At 39.1% G+C, this 10,397-nt stretch overlaps 4 protein-coding genes across 5 annotated transcripts; 2 read left to right on the forward strand and 2 right to left on the reverse strand.

The window, feature by feature from the left end:
- Positions 1-111: 111 nt before the first annotated feature.
- LOC131261098 (ER membrane protein complex subunit 7 homolog) lies at positions 112-1,063 on the reverse strand. Its single transcript, XM_058263016.1, has 2 exons — positions 414-1,063; positions 112-336 (listed from the first exon to the last, which is right to left on the reverse strand). The coding sequence occupies exons 1-2, from the start codon at positions 981-983 to the stop codon at positions 196-198; spliced, it is 711 nt and encodes a 236-aa protein (XP_058118999.1). The 5' UTR covers positions 984-1,063; the 3' UTR covers positions 112-195.
- A 952-nt stretch (positions 1,064-2,015) lies between these two features.
- Positions 2,016-2,782, forward strand: LOC131261193 (uncharacterized). Its single transcript, XM_058263150.1, has one exon. It carries the CDS (start codon positions 2,068-2,070, stop codon positions 2,431-2,433), a length of 366 nt encoding a protein of 121 aa, XP_058119133.1. The 5' UTR covers positions 2,016-2,067; the 3' UTR covers positions 2,434-2,782.
- Positions 2,725-5,312, reverse strand: LOC131260556 (protein salvador homolog 1). Its single transcript, XM_058262315.1, has 6 exons — positions 5,057-5,312; positions 4,864-4,979; positions 3,398-4,769; positions 3,139-3,320; positions 2,934-3,066; positions 2,725-2,865 (listed from the first exon to the last, which is right to left on the reverse strand). The coding sequence occupies exons 2-6, from the start codon at positions 4,949-4,951 to the stop codon at positions 2,823-2,825; spliced, it is 1,818 nt and encodes a 605-aa protein (XP_058118298.1). The 5' UTR covers positions 4,952-4,979; positions 5,057-5,312; the 3' UTR covers positions 2,725-2,822.
- Positions 5,313-5,685: 373 nt separating this feature from the next.
- On the forward strand, positions 5,686-6,897 carry LOC131261165 (calmodulin). Of its 2 annotated transcripts, XM_058263114.1 has the most exons (5): positions 5,686-5,820; positions 5,911-5,941; positions 6,037-6,350; positions 6,428-6,533; positions 6,630-6,897. In XM_058263114.1, exons 1-4 carry the CDS (start codon positions 5,818-5,820, stop codon positions 6,527-6,529), a joined length of 450 nt encoding a protein of 149 aa, XP_058119097.1. In that variant the 5' UTR covers positions 5,686-5,817; the 3' UTR covers positions 6,530-6,533; positions 6,630-6,897. The 2 variants fall into 2 exon arrangements, with proteins under 2 accessions (XP_058119097.1, XP_058119086.1); XM_058263103.1 differs by having other exon boundaries at positions 5,690-5,820; positions 6,428-6,897.
- Positions 6,898-10,397: the final 3,500 nt, after the last annotated feature.

Raw genomic sequence — 10,397 nt, forward strand, 5'->3', positions numbered from 1 at the left:
CTATGATTTTTATCCTAACATTTATAAGACCGTGTTTGATTGAAGTTCAAGGAAAGTCAAAGACAACAAATTTATAGCATAATCCAATTAATGAAGGCACAACATATGTAAGATGTGACTCAATTTATTAGGATAATAATTTATTTCCAACTAAAAGCAATCTTGTGTTGTTTTTACTAGGTTAAACACAGACATCTAATTCTGACTTTTCTTTTTGCTTTGCTTTGGCTTTGATTTCTCTTTTTCCTTAGCAGCATTCGCTGCGGCAGCTGCAGTGGCGCCTCCAGTAAAGAACGATGTTATCATTTCGCTAAATTCCGGCATTTCGTTGGTCATCTGCAAAAGAAATCAATGCATCATTATGTTAGGATGCGCTAGGAATGTGTACCTGTTTCGTTGTTAATTGTTCTTACCTTGGCCAAGTTAAGATTCTCCATTTCTTTTTTCGTTTCTGGATCACTCATTATTTTAGGCAAGATAAGCATAATGCCTAGGGGCAGAATCATCATTAAGACCATCGGATTGAACAAAAAGTCTGTAATCTTCCATTGCTCGCGCTGTTGGAAATATCTGAACCGGGTAAGTGCCTTCAATTTGAGTGGATATGGAACGGGAAGCACTTGCGATGGTTGCACGTAGTTGAGCTTGCGAGCACGGAACTTCCCCTTCGGATTTATTTCTACCCTTACAGGTTCGTAAAAGTAGTCTGGATTAATAATTTCTACTACATAGCTACCGGAAGGTATCGAACTGATAACGAAGGTGCCATCCTCCCGAAGAAAGCCCTTGTATTCACCACTGTTGATCGATATCTGTGTATCTAGCTGCCAAGTTAGATCCGCATCACCGTACAACTCCGGCGGATACACTTTGCCCTCGATGGCATATCGGTTTGCATCGTCAAACTCTTCAACGCCATTGTCAGCCAGAGCCACACTTCCAAGGAGAAGCAAGAAAAGTAAATGATGAACTATGAATTTCATTGCGGGTTTCTGATTGCAATCACAAGGTTTTCTTCAAAATCTATTGAAAAAGATCGTCATGACTTCTTTGACAGTGCTGTCAAACTGTTGCTACTATACCAAAGAGGCACAATGCGAGGTGTTTTCTTGTCATTTTGCAAAATATTTTTTGGGAATTGAGTTTGAAGCACCCATGGTGGCATATGAGTAACTTAAGCATTTATAAAACTGAGCCCTTTTTCCTATCATCTAACTACCTAACTAACTAACTAACTGGTTTATTACGGTTTCGAAGGATTGACGATACATCGCAGTTTCAGTTCGGCAGTGAATCAGAGCGGAGGTTAGCAGTGCAGTTCCTGAAAGGGTTAGCGGAAAAGTAAGGTTACGGCACGACCGCGTGGTCACGCCGAGCTGGAGCTCAGGTCAGAAAAATCCTAGCTGCCGCACATCTCGTTCTGTTTGAGTCAATCAAGCGGACCACGACCCGCTAGGCAATTTCGAGCAAATCGTCCTCAAAAACGTCCTCCATGACACAAACATCGAGCAGTTTTGTATGGTGAGGAGGACAAGGAGGACGATTGCTCGAAAAACGTCCTCCTTTTGTTTCATCCCCATACAAAAATGGAGGACGTTTGTTCGCGCGGAGGACGTTTTGAGAACGATATTTCGAGCTGCCTAGCGGGGAGTTCTTGTGTCCTGACAACGGAAGGAATTATCCCTCCCGTGGCCGGCGGGTGGACATATGGCTATTATTAGCCGGTCCTAAAGGACGAGCCCCTTCATAGGAGTTCGGACAGAGTCGGTACGCCTCTGATTACGAGTAAGGGAACAAACGTTCGACTTAGCGTAGGAGGATATACCCCGACTCGCATAGCGAAAGAAGAAGAAGAAGAAGACGATACATCGAATCTGCTGTGAAGTAGATCTGCTCTAGTTCTGCGAGTTAACCAGCACAGTTGTATAAAACTGTCAAAAGCGCTTGGTTACCATCACCTGTGCTTAACAAATCTTGACTTATGCAATAGAAAATGTTAATAATAATGGTTGTTTTCATTTTCGTACCTTGCTGTACCTACCGGTCTCTCCCGTGAAAAGGTGACCAATGGCTCTTTTTCAACAACCTCGTTGGCTTCGAAGGTGGATTAGACGCAAAACTAATCCGATTCCATTGGATCGCGCCCAGCTGTGGAAACGTCGGCTCAGTCTATTCTACGCCGTTGTGGCATGGAATGCTTTCGGTGGAGTGTGCTACATGGTTTACACCGGCCGCAATGATTGGGCCAAGTTTTATGGCTACAAAACGGAGGAGGAAGCCCAGCTTCCGCCAGCAATCCGATATGCTCAGCAGTTAAATCTACCAAATGCAAAGGTGCTTAAGTTTAGTGGCCTTTCGAAAAAGGACGAGTATGAACTGAAGGATTTGGAGGTGATTCGCCCGTCAGAGAGTGCTGATAAAGTAGAAAACTAAGCTAAGAGGCGTCTAAATTTGTTTGAAATATTAAACTTTATTAATACGTATGAACAATGTCGCATATTTTGTCTTCATTTGCAATTCGTCATTGCATGAGCGCATGTAGGTTTGTAATATAAAAGTGCAGCTATGTGGATTCATGAAACTATGTATGATTGGACATCAAGGCACTGCTGGAAATATAGAAAATCTCAGGAACGCCTCTAACCATTCTTATCATTTCGTCCATGAATTCGACCTAAGTATTACATTATGCACTATCGATGGACTGAAATTCTAAAGGTGCGGTTAAATAGGTGAACAAGGAACTGTTTCATATCACAATTTCTTAACAGCACAAGCACATATGGATAAACGTGTTTCGCGACTAAAATTGAAATAGATTGTCATATTCTACGCAGCTCCTGCATCCGAGAGTGTATTTGTATTCTAAAAAGAACGGAAACATTAGTAACTCAACCAAATGGTTTTTGCAAATTTGGCACTACAATAATTACCTGATCACCTCATACTTTGCAACAATAATATTACATTCCTGGCGGTATAACTTCTTCATCATACCTAAGAAATCTTCTAGTTGCTGTAGTTGAAACATATCCCATTTTATAATGTGGTCTTTCTCCGATGAAGCTAAAAATCGAAGAACATCCGGTTAACATTTAAATCATTTTCTGCATTCAATGTTTGACACGATTTACTTACATTTTGCATAAAGAAAAAGCCATTCCGGTACTTTTTCTGTATTATAAGGATTTGCTGGCACCAGAGCATTGTGGCGCGGGAAATGTGGCACCATCGGACGCGGAATTTCTAGGGGCGCAGCGTGTGTTAGATAGCAAGAAGCCAAATATGGCAAACTTTGCTCCGCTTGTCCAGTGATGTAGCTGTGTTTAGTAAAATACAAGAATAGAAGTACGATATTAGTCGTCGTTGGTTCGGGTATGAATGCGTTTGAGCTTACTTGAAGTATGTGCCGTACTGTGCCGATTCGATCCGTTGCCACCCAGTTGGTAGTGCCTTCCTGTCCAGCGGATGTGCCCAATGAGTGGTTTTAGTGTTATGATCGATGTAATACTTTCTTCCCCGTAACGTATAGTCTACGGACCAGCCGGGCGGTAACATTAATTCTTCGTCGCCACTATCACCGGCAGATTGCTGTCCAGCTGCACTCTGCGCGATGGCCCGTTGGGCCGCTACTACAGCGCCGGCCCCAACTGCGGATGGGTGATGGTTCGCGTGCAGTACAACTTCCCCGTACGTAATGCCATTGGATTCGTTTGTACCAATTATCACATTCGAATATAGAGGTTGCGATTGAGTCTGGTGTGATGGTGCTTGCGGTTGTGCCAATGCTAAATAGTTCGTTGTGCTTGATGAACTTGTGGGCTGCCCAGCGATGCAAACATTAGAGTAAAGCGACTGGTGTGATGAGTTGTTACTGTTGTAGTTCTGGTAAATGGTGCCGGAGTTCGTATTGCTGTAGATCGGCGATTCTGGACGGGCGATAAGCTGGGATTGATTTTCGTAAATGGGATAATGATGATCCTGTTGTGATGACTGTGCTTGATTCTGTTGACTGCTCGTTTGGGGCTGCTGGGATGGCTGAGGCTGCGGGGTTTGACGTGTGGAATACTGACGAATGAAAAGTGTCTGATCGTTCGTCAGACTGCTTCCAGTTGAGCTGGATGTAGCCACAGGACTTCCATTGCGTAGTAGATTACCATAGCTATCGAACCCATTGCGAAGATTGTTATTGTGATGGAGTTGGTTGTAGGAGTATTTCCTGTCGAAGTTGGCTAAATACTGTTGATGTATATGCTGATGTTGTTGTTGCAACTGGAGTTGCTGTTGCTGTTGTTGTTGTAGACGAAATTGTGTTGCCTCGCTTTGCTGCATCAAGATTTGATCGATTGTATCAATATCAACGTAATTGCCATGGCTATTGTTATTCCTAGCTTCATTTATGGTCACAGCGCTACTGAGCTTACTGCCTGCATTTGTCACTATCATTGGTAGGAGTTGCGTTTGCCCCTTAATTCCTCCATTTACCGAAGCAAGGCCAGGGGATTGGTCGTTGTTTAGATTGAGGTTCGTGAATTTTTGAGCTAAATTTGGAATATTGTTGCTTGGTGTGTACTTTCCTTCATGCCCAAGCCCCCCAACTTTTGTCACTACCTTCGAGTTGCCAAACTTTTGCATATTCTGGATATTACTACTATTTGCGGTCAGGGGCAACCCCGGTGGCTGTCCCGCGTTAGAGACTACCTGCTGTGAGCTACGCCTAGCTTTTGCTAGTTTGCTTTTACTTTGCTCAGCAGTCCACACGTTAATTACTGATGGAAAGAGAAAGATGCGTCGGTGTATATTAAAAAATGGCAACATTCTTTGCTCGAGTTGAGTTTCTTCAGCTCTTGAGCAAATACTTACTTGGAATTTCAGGTGGCGTATCTTTTTTGACGTACTTCCCAACAACGCCTTCCTTGATGGATTTATCCTTGCTCTTTCTAGAAAGCATGCCTGTTCCTTGCCAGATTCCCCTAAAACTGTATCATCGAAAAATTTTAGAATAGAATATTTAACCCCAGTGTAACTTACGACTGCGATCCAACACAGGACGCACCTTTACTGATTGCCAGCACCGTCTTCGTTTGCTTCTTGAAGATATTGTCACCAGTTCGTTGCACCGCACTTAAACAGTGAAGTGTGCAATGCCCACTACAAGAACGTCATTTTTTTTCTTTTCGCTTGTTTTTGTTTCTCTGATCAGTGGTACATCAGTGGTAAGTACCGCACTTTTTTGGGGGCTCTAGAATGAATCAGCTACGAGAAGTATTCAATACTGCCTCAGGACTGCAAGAGAACTCTGCAAGAAAACAAAAACCCCTCAAGAATGATGTGATAGAACGCCAGTCTGTCAAGAAGGTTGGAACTAGCTCATTTGATAAAAAAAATGTAAAAAGACATTTCTATTCGTAGCTTTCCAAGATTGCTGTAAATTGAGGTTGTCATATAGGCGTTTCGCGTGTGGTCATTCAAAGGAAAAGGAATCATAGTGTTATAAATAAAGCAGAAAAAGTCTAGAAAAAAATTAAAATAAAAGAAAAAACCATAACTCCAATTCCGTGAAGGAACTCTTTAGTTTTGAAATATTATAATATATGTTTGCATGATATTTGACAGTTCTATTCGCAAGTGAGCCAACTGTAAATTACTCGTTAGGGCTACCTTAACCTTAACAAATCTTGGGAATGCCTAAATGATGAAAAAGTACAATAGAAAGTGTGAATCGTATTGAAGCAACAGGTGCTTGGAGCAAGTATTAAGTTGCGCAAAGGTGTTTTCCACATTCCAAAACAGTGCGCTGTTTAAAGTTTCTAAAAAATGGTTTGTATACTTCCATTGAGATTATTCAACGAAATCATGTGTGCATCGGTGTAACAGGGTCTTTTTCTACATTGAATTATGTTATTACAGGCACGATATTTCAAGGAGCAAGATATTGATGGTATGTCGATAGTCAATTTTATGATTAAACGGGACTTTGCAATGCGATTCAACGTAACGTTTTCTTTCAATCTAATTTCAATCTTCATTTTGTAGAATTCCGTGAATGCTTTTATCTATTTGCTCGTTCGGGACACATCACTACGCTCGACGAGCTAACGGTAATTATGCGCTCGCTAGGTCTGTCTCCTACTATACAAGAGCTTACGCAGTATCTGAAGAAGAAAAATGGTCGCATGAGTTTTGCCGACTTTTTGGAAGTGATGCATCAACATTCGCGCGTCGAAAATCTTCCAGATGAAGTTATTCAAGCTTTTAAGGCTGGTGATAAAGCAGGTCGCGGAACGATTCCAGCACGACAACTGCGGCATTTACTGCAGAATTGGGGTGAACGTCTTTCATACCGTGAGGTAAGCAAGATTGTTTCATTTTTTTAGAAATAAGTATCTTATCTTGATAATGAATATTGTGTTTTTTCTTGTGATAGGTGGATAACATCTTTCGTGAAGCGAATGTATCGAGTGGTGGCCACGTCCGTTATAGCGATTTTGTGCGCGTAGCTTGTGCTCCTGTACCGGACTATTACTGAATTGGTAAATCAGATGCGAAGGTTTGATGGGTTATCGTTACTCCCATCGATAACCATAAATTTATTAATTCACCATAAATTATTCTTTTCTGGTGCAAAGATCGCTTTGGGCCATACCTTAGAGCTAGACGGCTTAGAAGACCTTCTCCTTTACGTATGTGGACCCTAGTTGGGTGGAATGGAAAGGTGAATTTGTGCTAGGGTGCTCTTGAGTCGTATTTTTTCTGAACAAGCAAGGTTATTTCAAATTTCTACACATACATAGTATTGCCCTTTTATTGGCAGCATTGCACAATGTTTTCTTTATTTATTATTTTTTATTACTAGTGATGTGTTCTTTTGGTAGAAAATACAAGATTAAAAATCTAGTCCAATTTCCTTCCTTTGCTTCTGAAAATATCACATTGATTCGCATCCTTTGATGGAAAAGGAAGAGAGGCTCTGCCAAACAATTGATTTCAAACGATTTATTATTGCGAAACCATTAGATGCGTTTTAATTGCAGTTGCTGCAGGTCAGGATCATAGTTAATGTTCAAGGAACATCTCATTGGCAGATAAGAAGGGTTTTGATTTTGGTTTGTAGCTGCTGATGAAAGGTCCTGTGTTTTGACGAGACCTACAAACCGTTGATAAAAGGTATTAGTAAGATAAATTTGACGCAATCAGGAGGTTATGATAAGCTCAGCTTTCTCAGTTATTGTTAACCTGCAAAATGAAACAAAAATCACAAAGGTATTCAATCAACAAACCGCATTCGAACTGTAATTAAGGATCTACAAGATCTATGATTGGCGGAATCGGTACATACAGTCTGACAAGAAAGTATCCGTACAGTCACCAATTTCAACTTTAAGCCTAGTTGTCTCAGCGACTACGTGACCTAGAACAACCGTTTGAACGACATATCGTAGATAAACTTCTATTCTATCCAATGAGTACTTAACATTTCGGAAAAGTTACTTGTAGGTCACTTTGCTCTAACGAAACTTAAAAAAAGGCTCAAAATCGATGACAAAAAAGTATTCGTACACCCGAGTTTCTTGACCAAAAACACCGGTTTGGTGAGGTTCTAGTAGTCAAAGTATCAACCTAGCCATTATTTCGAGTTATTAAGGATCTAAAAGTATGGTGGTAACAATTTTATATCATCATTTAACGTGAAATGGCCGGTGAAACTAAGCAAACATCTGCAACCGATAGAGAACTATATTTTTTATGTGATGTGAAGGGAACCTAACTTGGCAAGTTGATGAACCCTGTGGCAAATATCATGCTTAGTCTCAGGAACTTATAATTTGTCGAATTAACCAGGGTACAACTAGACTAAACCCTGCAAAGAGACATCTTTCGTGGTTACTCTATCGGTATGAGGGGGTGGTTGCTAGAAAAGCTATGAAGTCCTCCATACTTAGAGTTCTCAAACATGACGAACGAAGTGTCTAGATCACGAATCATATGATTTGTATTACAACTCTTAAGAAGGTGCTTTGGAAATAACAATAACATTGCATAATTGTACGTTGCAAATTTTTCGTTTCTAAGGAAAGAATAAGGAAGACTGGGGATTTGCAAATCGCTGCATTTTGATGCCATTGGCGTGTCGGCACATTGTTTTATACACTATATACAGACTTCATACGGACAAAATTAAGCAATTTTGCCAAAAAAATGAACAACAACGTCGAACTCAATCATCATAACGAGCAACGTTGTTCCAACTATAAAACACAGTAGTTGAGAGTATGTGTTATGGTGTTCGGAGGCCATTAATCGAACTGGAAACATTGAACTGATTATAAATCATCTGTGGGACATGGTCTACTTCGCCCATTTTATTCCTTGGACAAGCCAACCCTTGCTAAAAGTTTAGATGTTCTACAATGTTCTCTCTGAGTAAAATAACGATCCTAAGAATAGGCCATGTATTTGTGTTGACGATACTCGAAAAGTGTCCGGAATTGATCTCTATACAACATTTGTCGAAAGATGCCTAGATTTACCATCAAGGGAACATTATCCTGATCTTAGTAGACATCTTTAGACTGAATAAAGCCAGCCAACAACTAATGGTGAATAAAGCCAGAAAAATTCTCTCGGTGGCTAGGAAAAACAAATCTTCAAATCTATACAAATCATGCTTTGATAATGCGATGTAGTATCAATTAGTTATAATAAAATTCTTTATACAAAAACTAATTTATTCTTCAAACAAGTTAACACGAAAACCGATTCACGGACATTTACAAAAAAAACATGCTCAGAAAGCCATACCATCTTTATTAAGAATAGGCCATGTATTTGTGTTGACGATACTCGAAAAGTGCCCGGAATTGATCTCTATACAACATTTGTCGAAAGATGCCTAGATTTACCATCAAGGGAACATTATCCTGATCTTAGTAGACATCTTTAGACTGAATAAAGCCAGCCAACAACTAATGGTGAATAAAGCCAGAAAAATTCTCTCGGTGGCTAGGAAAAACAAATCTTCAAATCTATACAAATCATGCTTTGATAATGCGATGTAGTATCAATTAGTTATAATAAAATTCTTTATACAAAAACTAATTTATTCTTCAAACAAGTTAACACGAAAACCGATTCACGGACATTTACAAAAAAAACATGCTCAGAAAGCCATACCATCTTTATTATAAAATAGAGCTCGTGAAGTATGCAATTGAATATACACTCTTTCAATGTTTAAAAGTTTTTATTAATAATTCAATCAACTTGTTTTTTTTTTTTTGCTGATTCGATAGAAGTTAGGTGTATTGGGATGTTAGCATTCGTGTTAGTGCACGTTATTTGAGAAATTGCACTTTGTTGTTGCATGGCACTTATTTCTATATAGTGCATGAAAAATTGTCCGCTTAATTTCCGTCGATTACATTTTTAAAATCATGATTATTGGTAGGATCAACTTATTACACGTTGAACTGCTATTTAATGTTGACTAGATAATTCCCTAGGTGTCCTTTGAGTATGGTGTTGTGAAAGTATATATCTTACTATTAATATTGTTTTTTTGATTGTACAAAAGGTCACAAAACTGCTAATAACGAAGTAGATATTCACTTTGTCCTGTCTATCTGATAGTTTACGCAATCGTGCTCGCTTGTTGAACATCGTCTTTAATGCGTTATGGCATGGATTTATTTAAAAATAGTTTCAGTTAGTTAAGTGAATATCTGATCCAGTAAATACCTGTAAAAGTATGCTTATTTGGCGACAGTTTGTAGAAAAATAACTACGCCTTAAACCAACTTTACTTATTAACTATTTCCCATAGCGATAGCATTGGTGTTGATGGTTTTAGATTATAGCTAGAGCTGTCTTATGTTAGCTGGTCAGTTTTTAGTTTAAGATAATAGCTTAGCAATATGTATACATGATCGCAAACCAAATAGTTGGTTACCCATACTAGTAAGTGCAGCCATTTCTAATGTGTCTGTGAACTTCTGACCAATCTTCTTTTTTCAATTAATTCAAATACTTTTGATAAACCTTTATTACTGTTTAAAAAGTAAAACCTTTCAGTATCCAATAATACAGGATACATAAATGCTGCATACACAGGGTACTGATAATAATAGTTCAACATTACATTGTTCAAAAAAATAACCAACTGCTACAAGCTATTTTAAAAAATACAGCTGTGAACACGTTGTTGTTTTCCACTTCTAAGTAGTTTTGGAAGATAGTTTTATTTAATCGAAAAGTCAAATCTTTGTGTGAATGATTGTTTCTAGCTAGCGCTTTGATGGGCTCATGAAAAATTTCTCCTTATTTTGCTTGAGTAACTTGCAACCGATCGAAACATTAAGGATTATCAAAATGTTTAAACAAAAAATTATTTTTATTTG

Source organism: Anopheles coustani, chromosome 3, assembly GCF_943734705.1.
Source record: "Anopheles coustani chromosome 3, idAnoCousDA_361_x.2, whole genome shotgun sequence".
NCBI lineage: Eukaryota > Metazoa > Arthropoda > Insecta > Diptera > Culicidae > Anopheles > Anopheles coustani.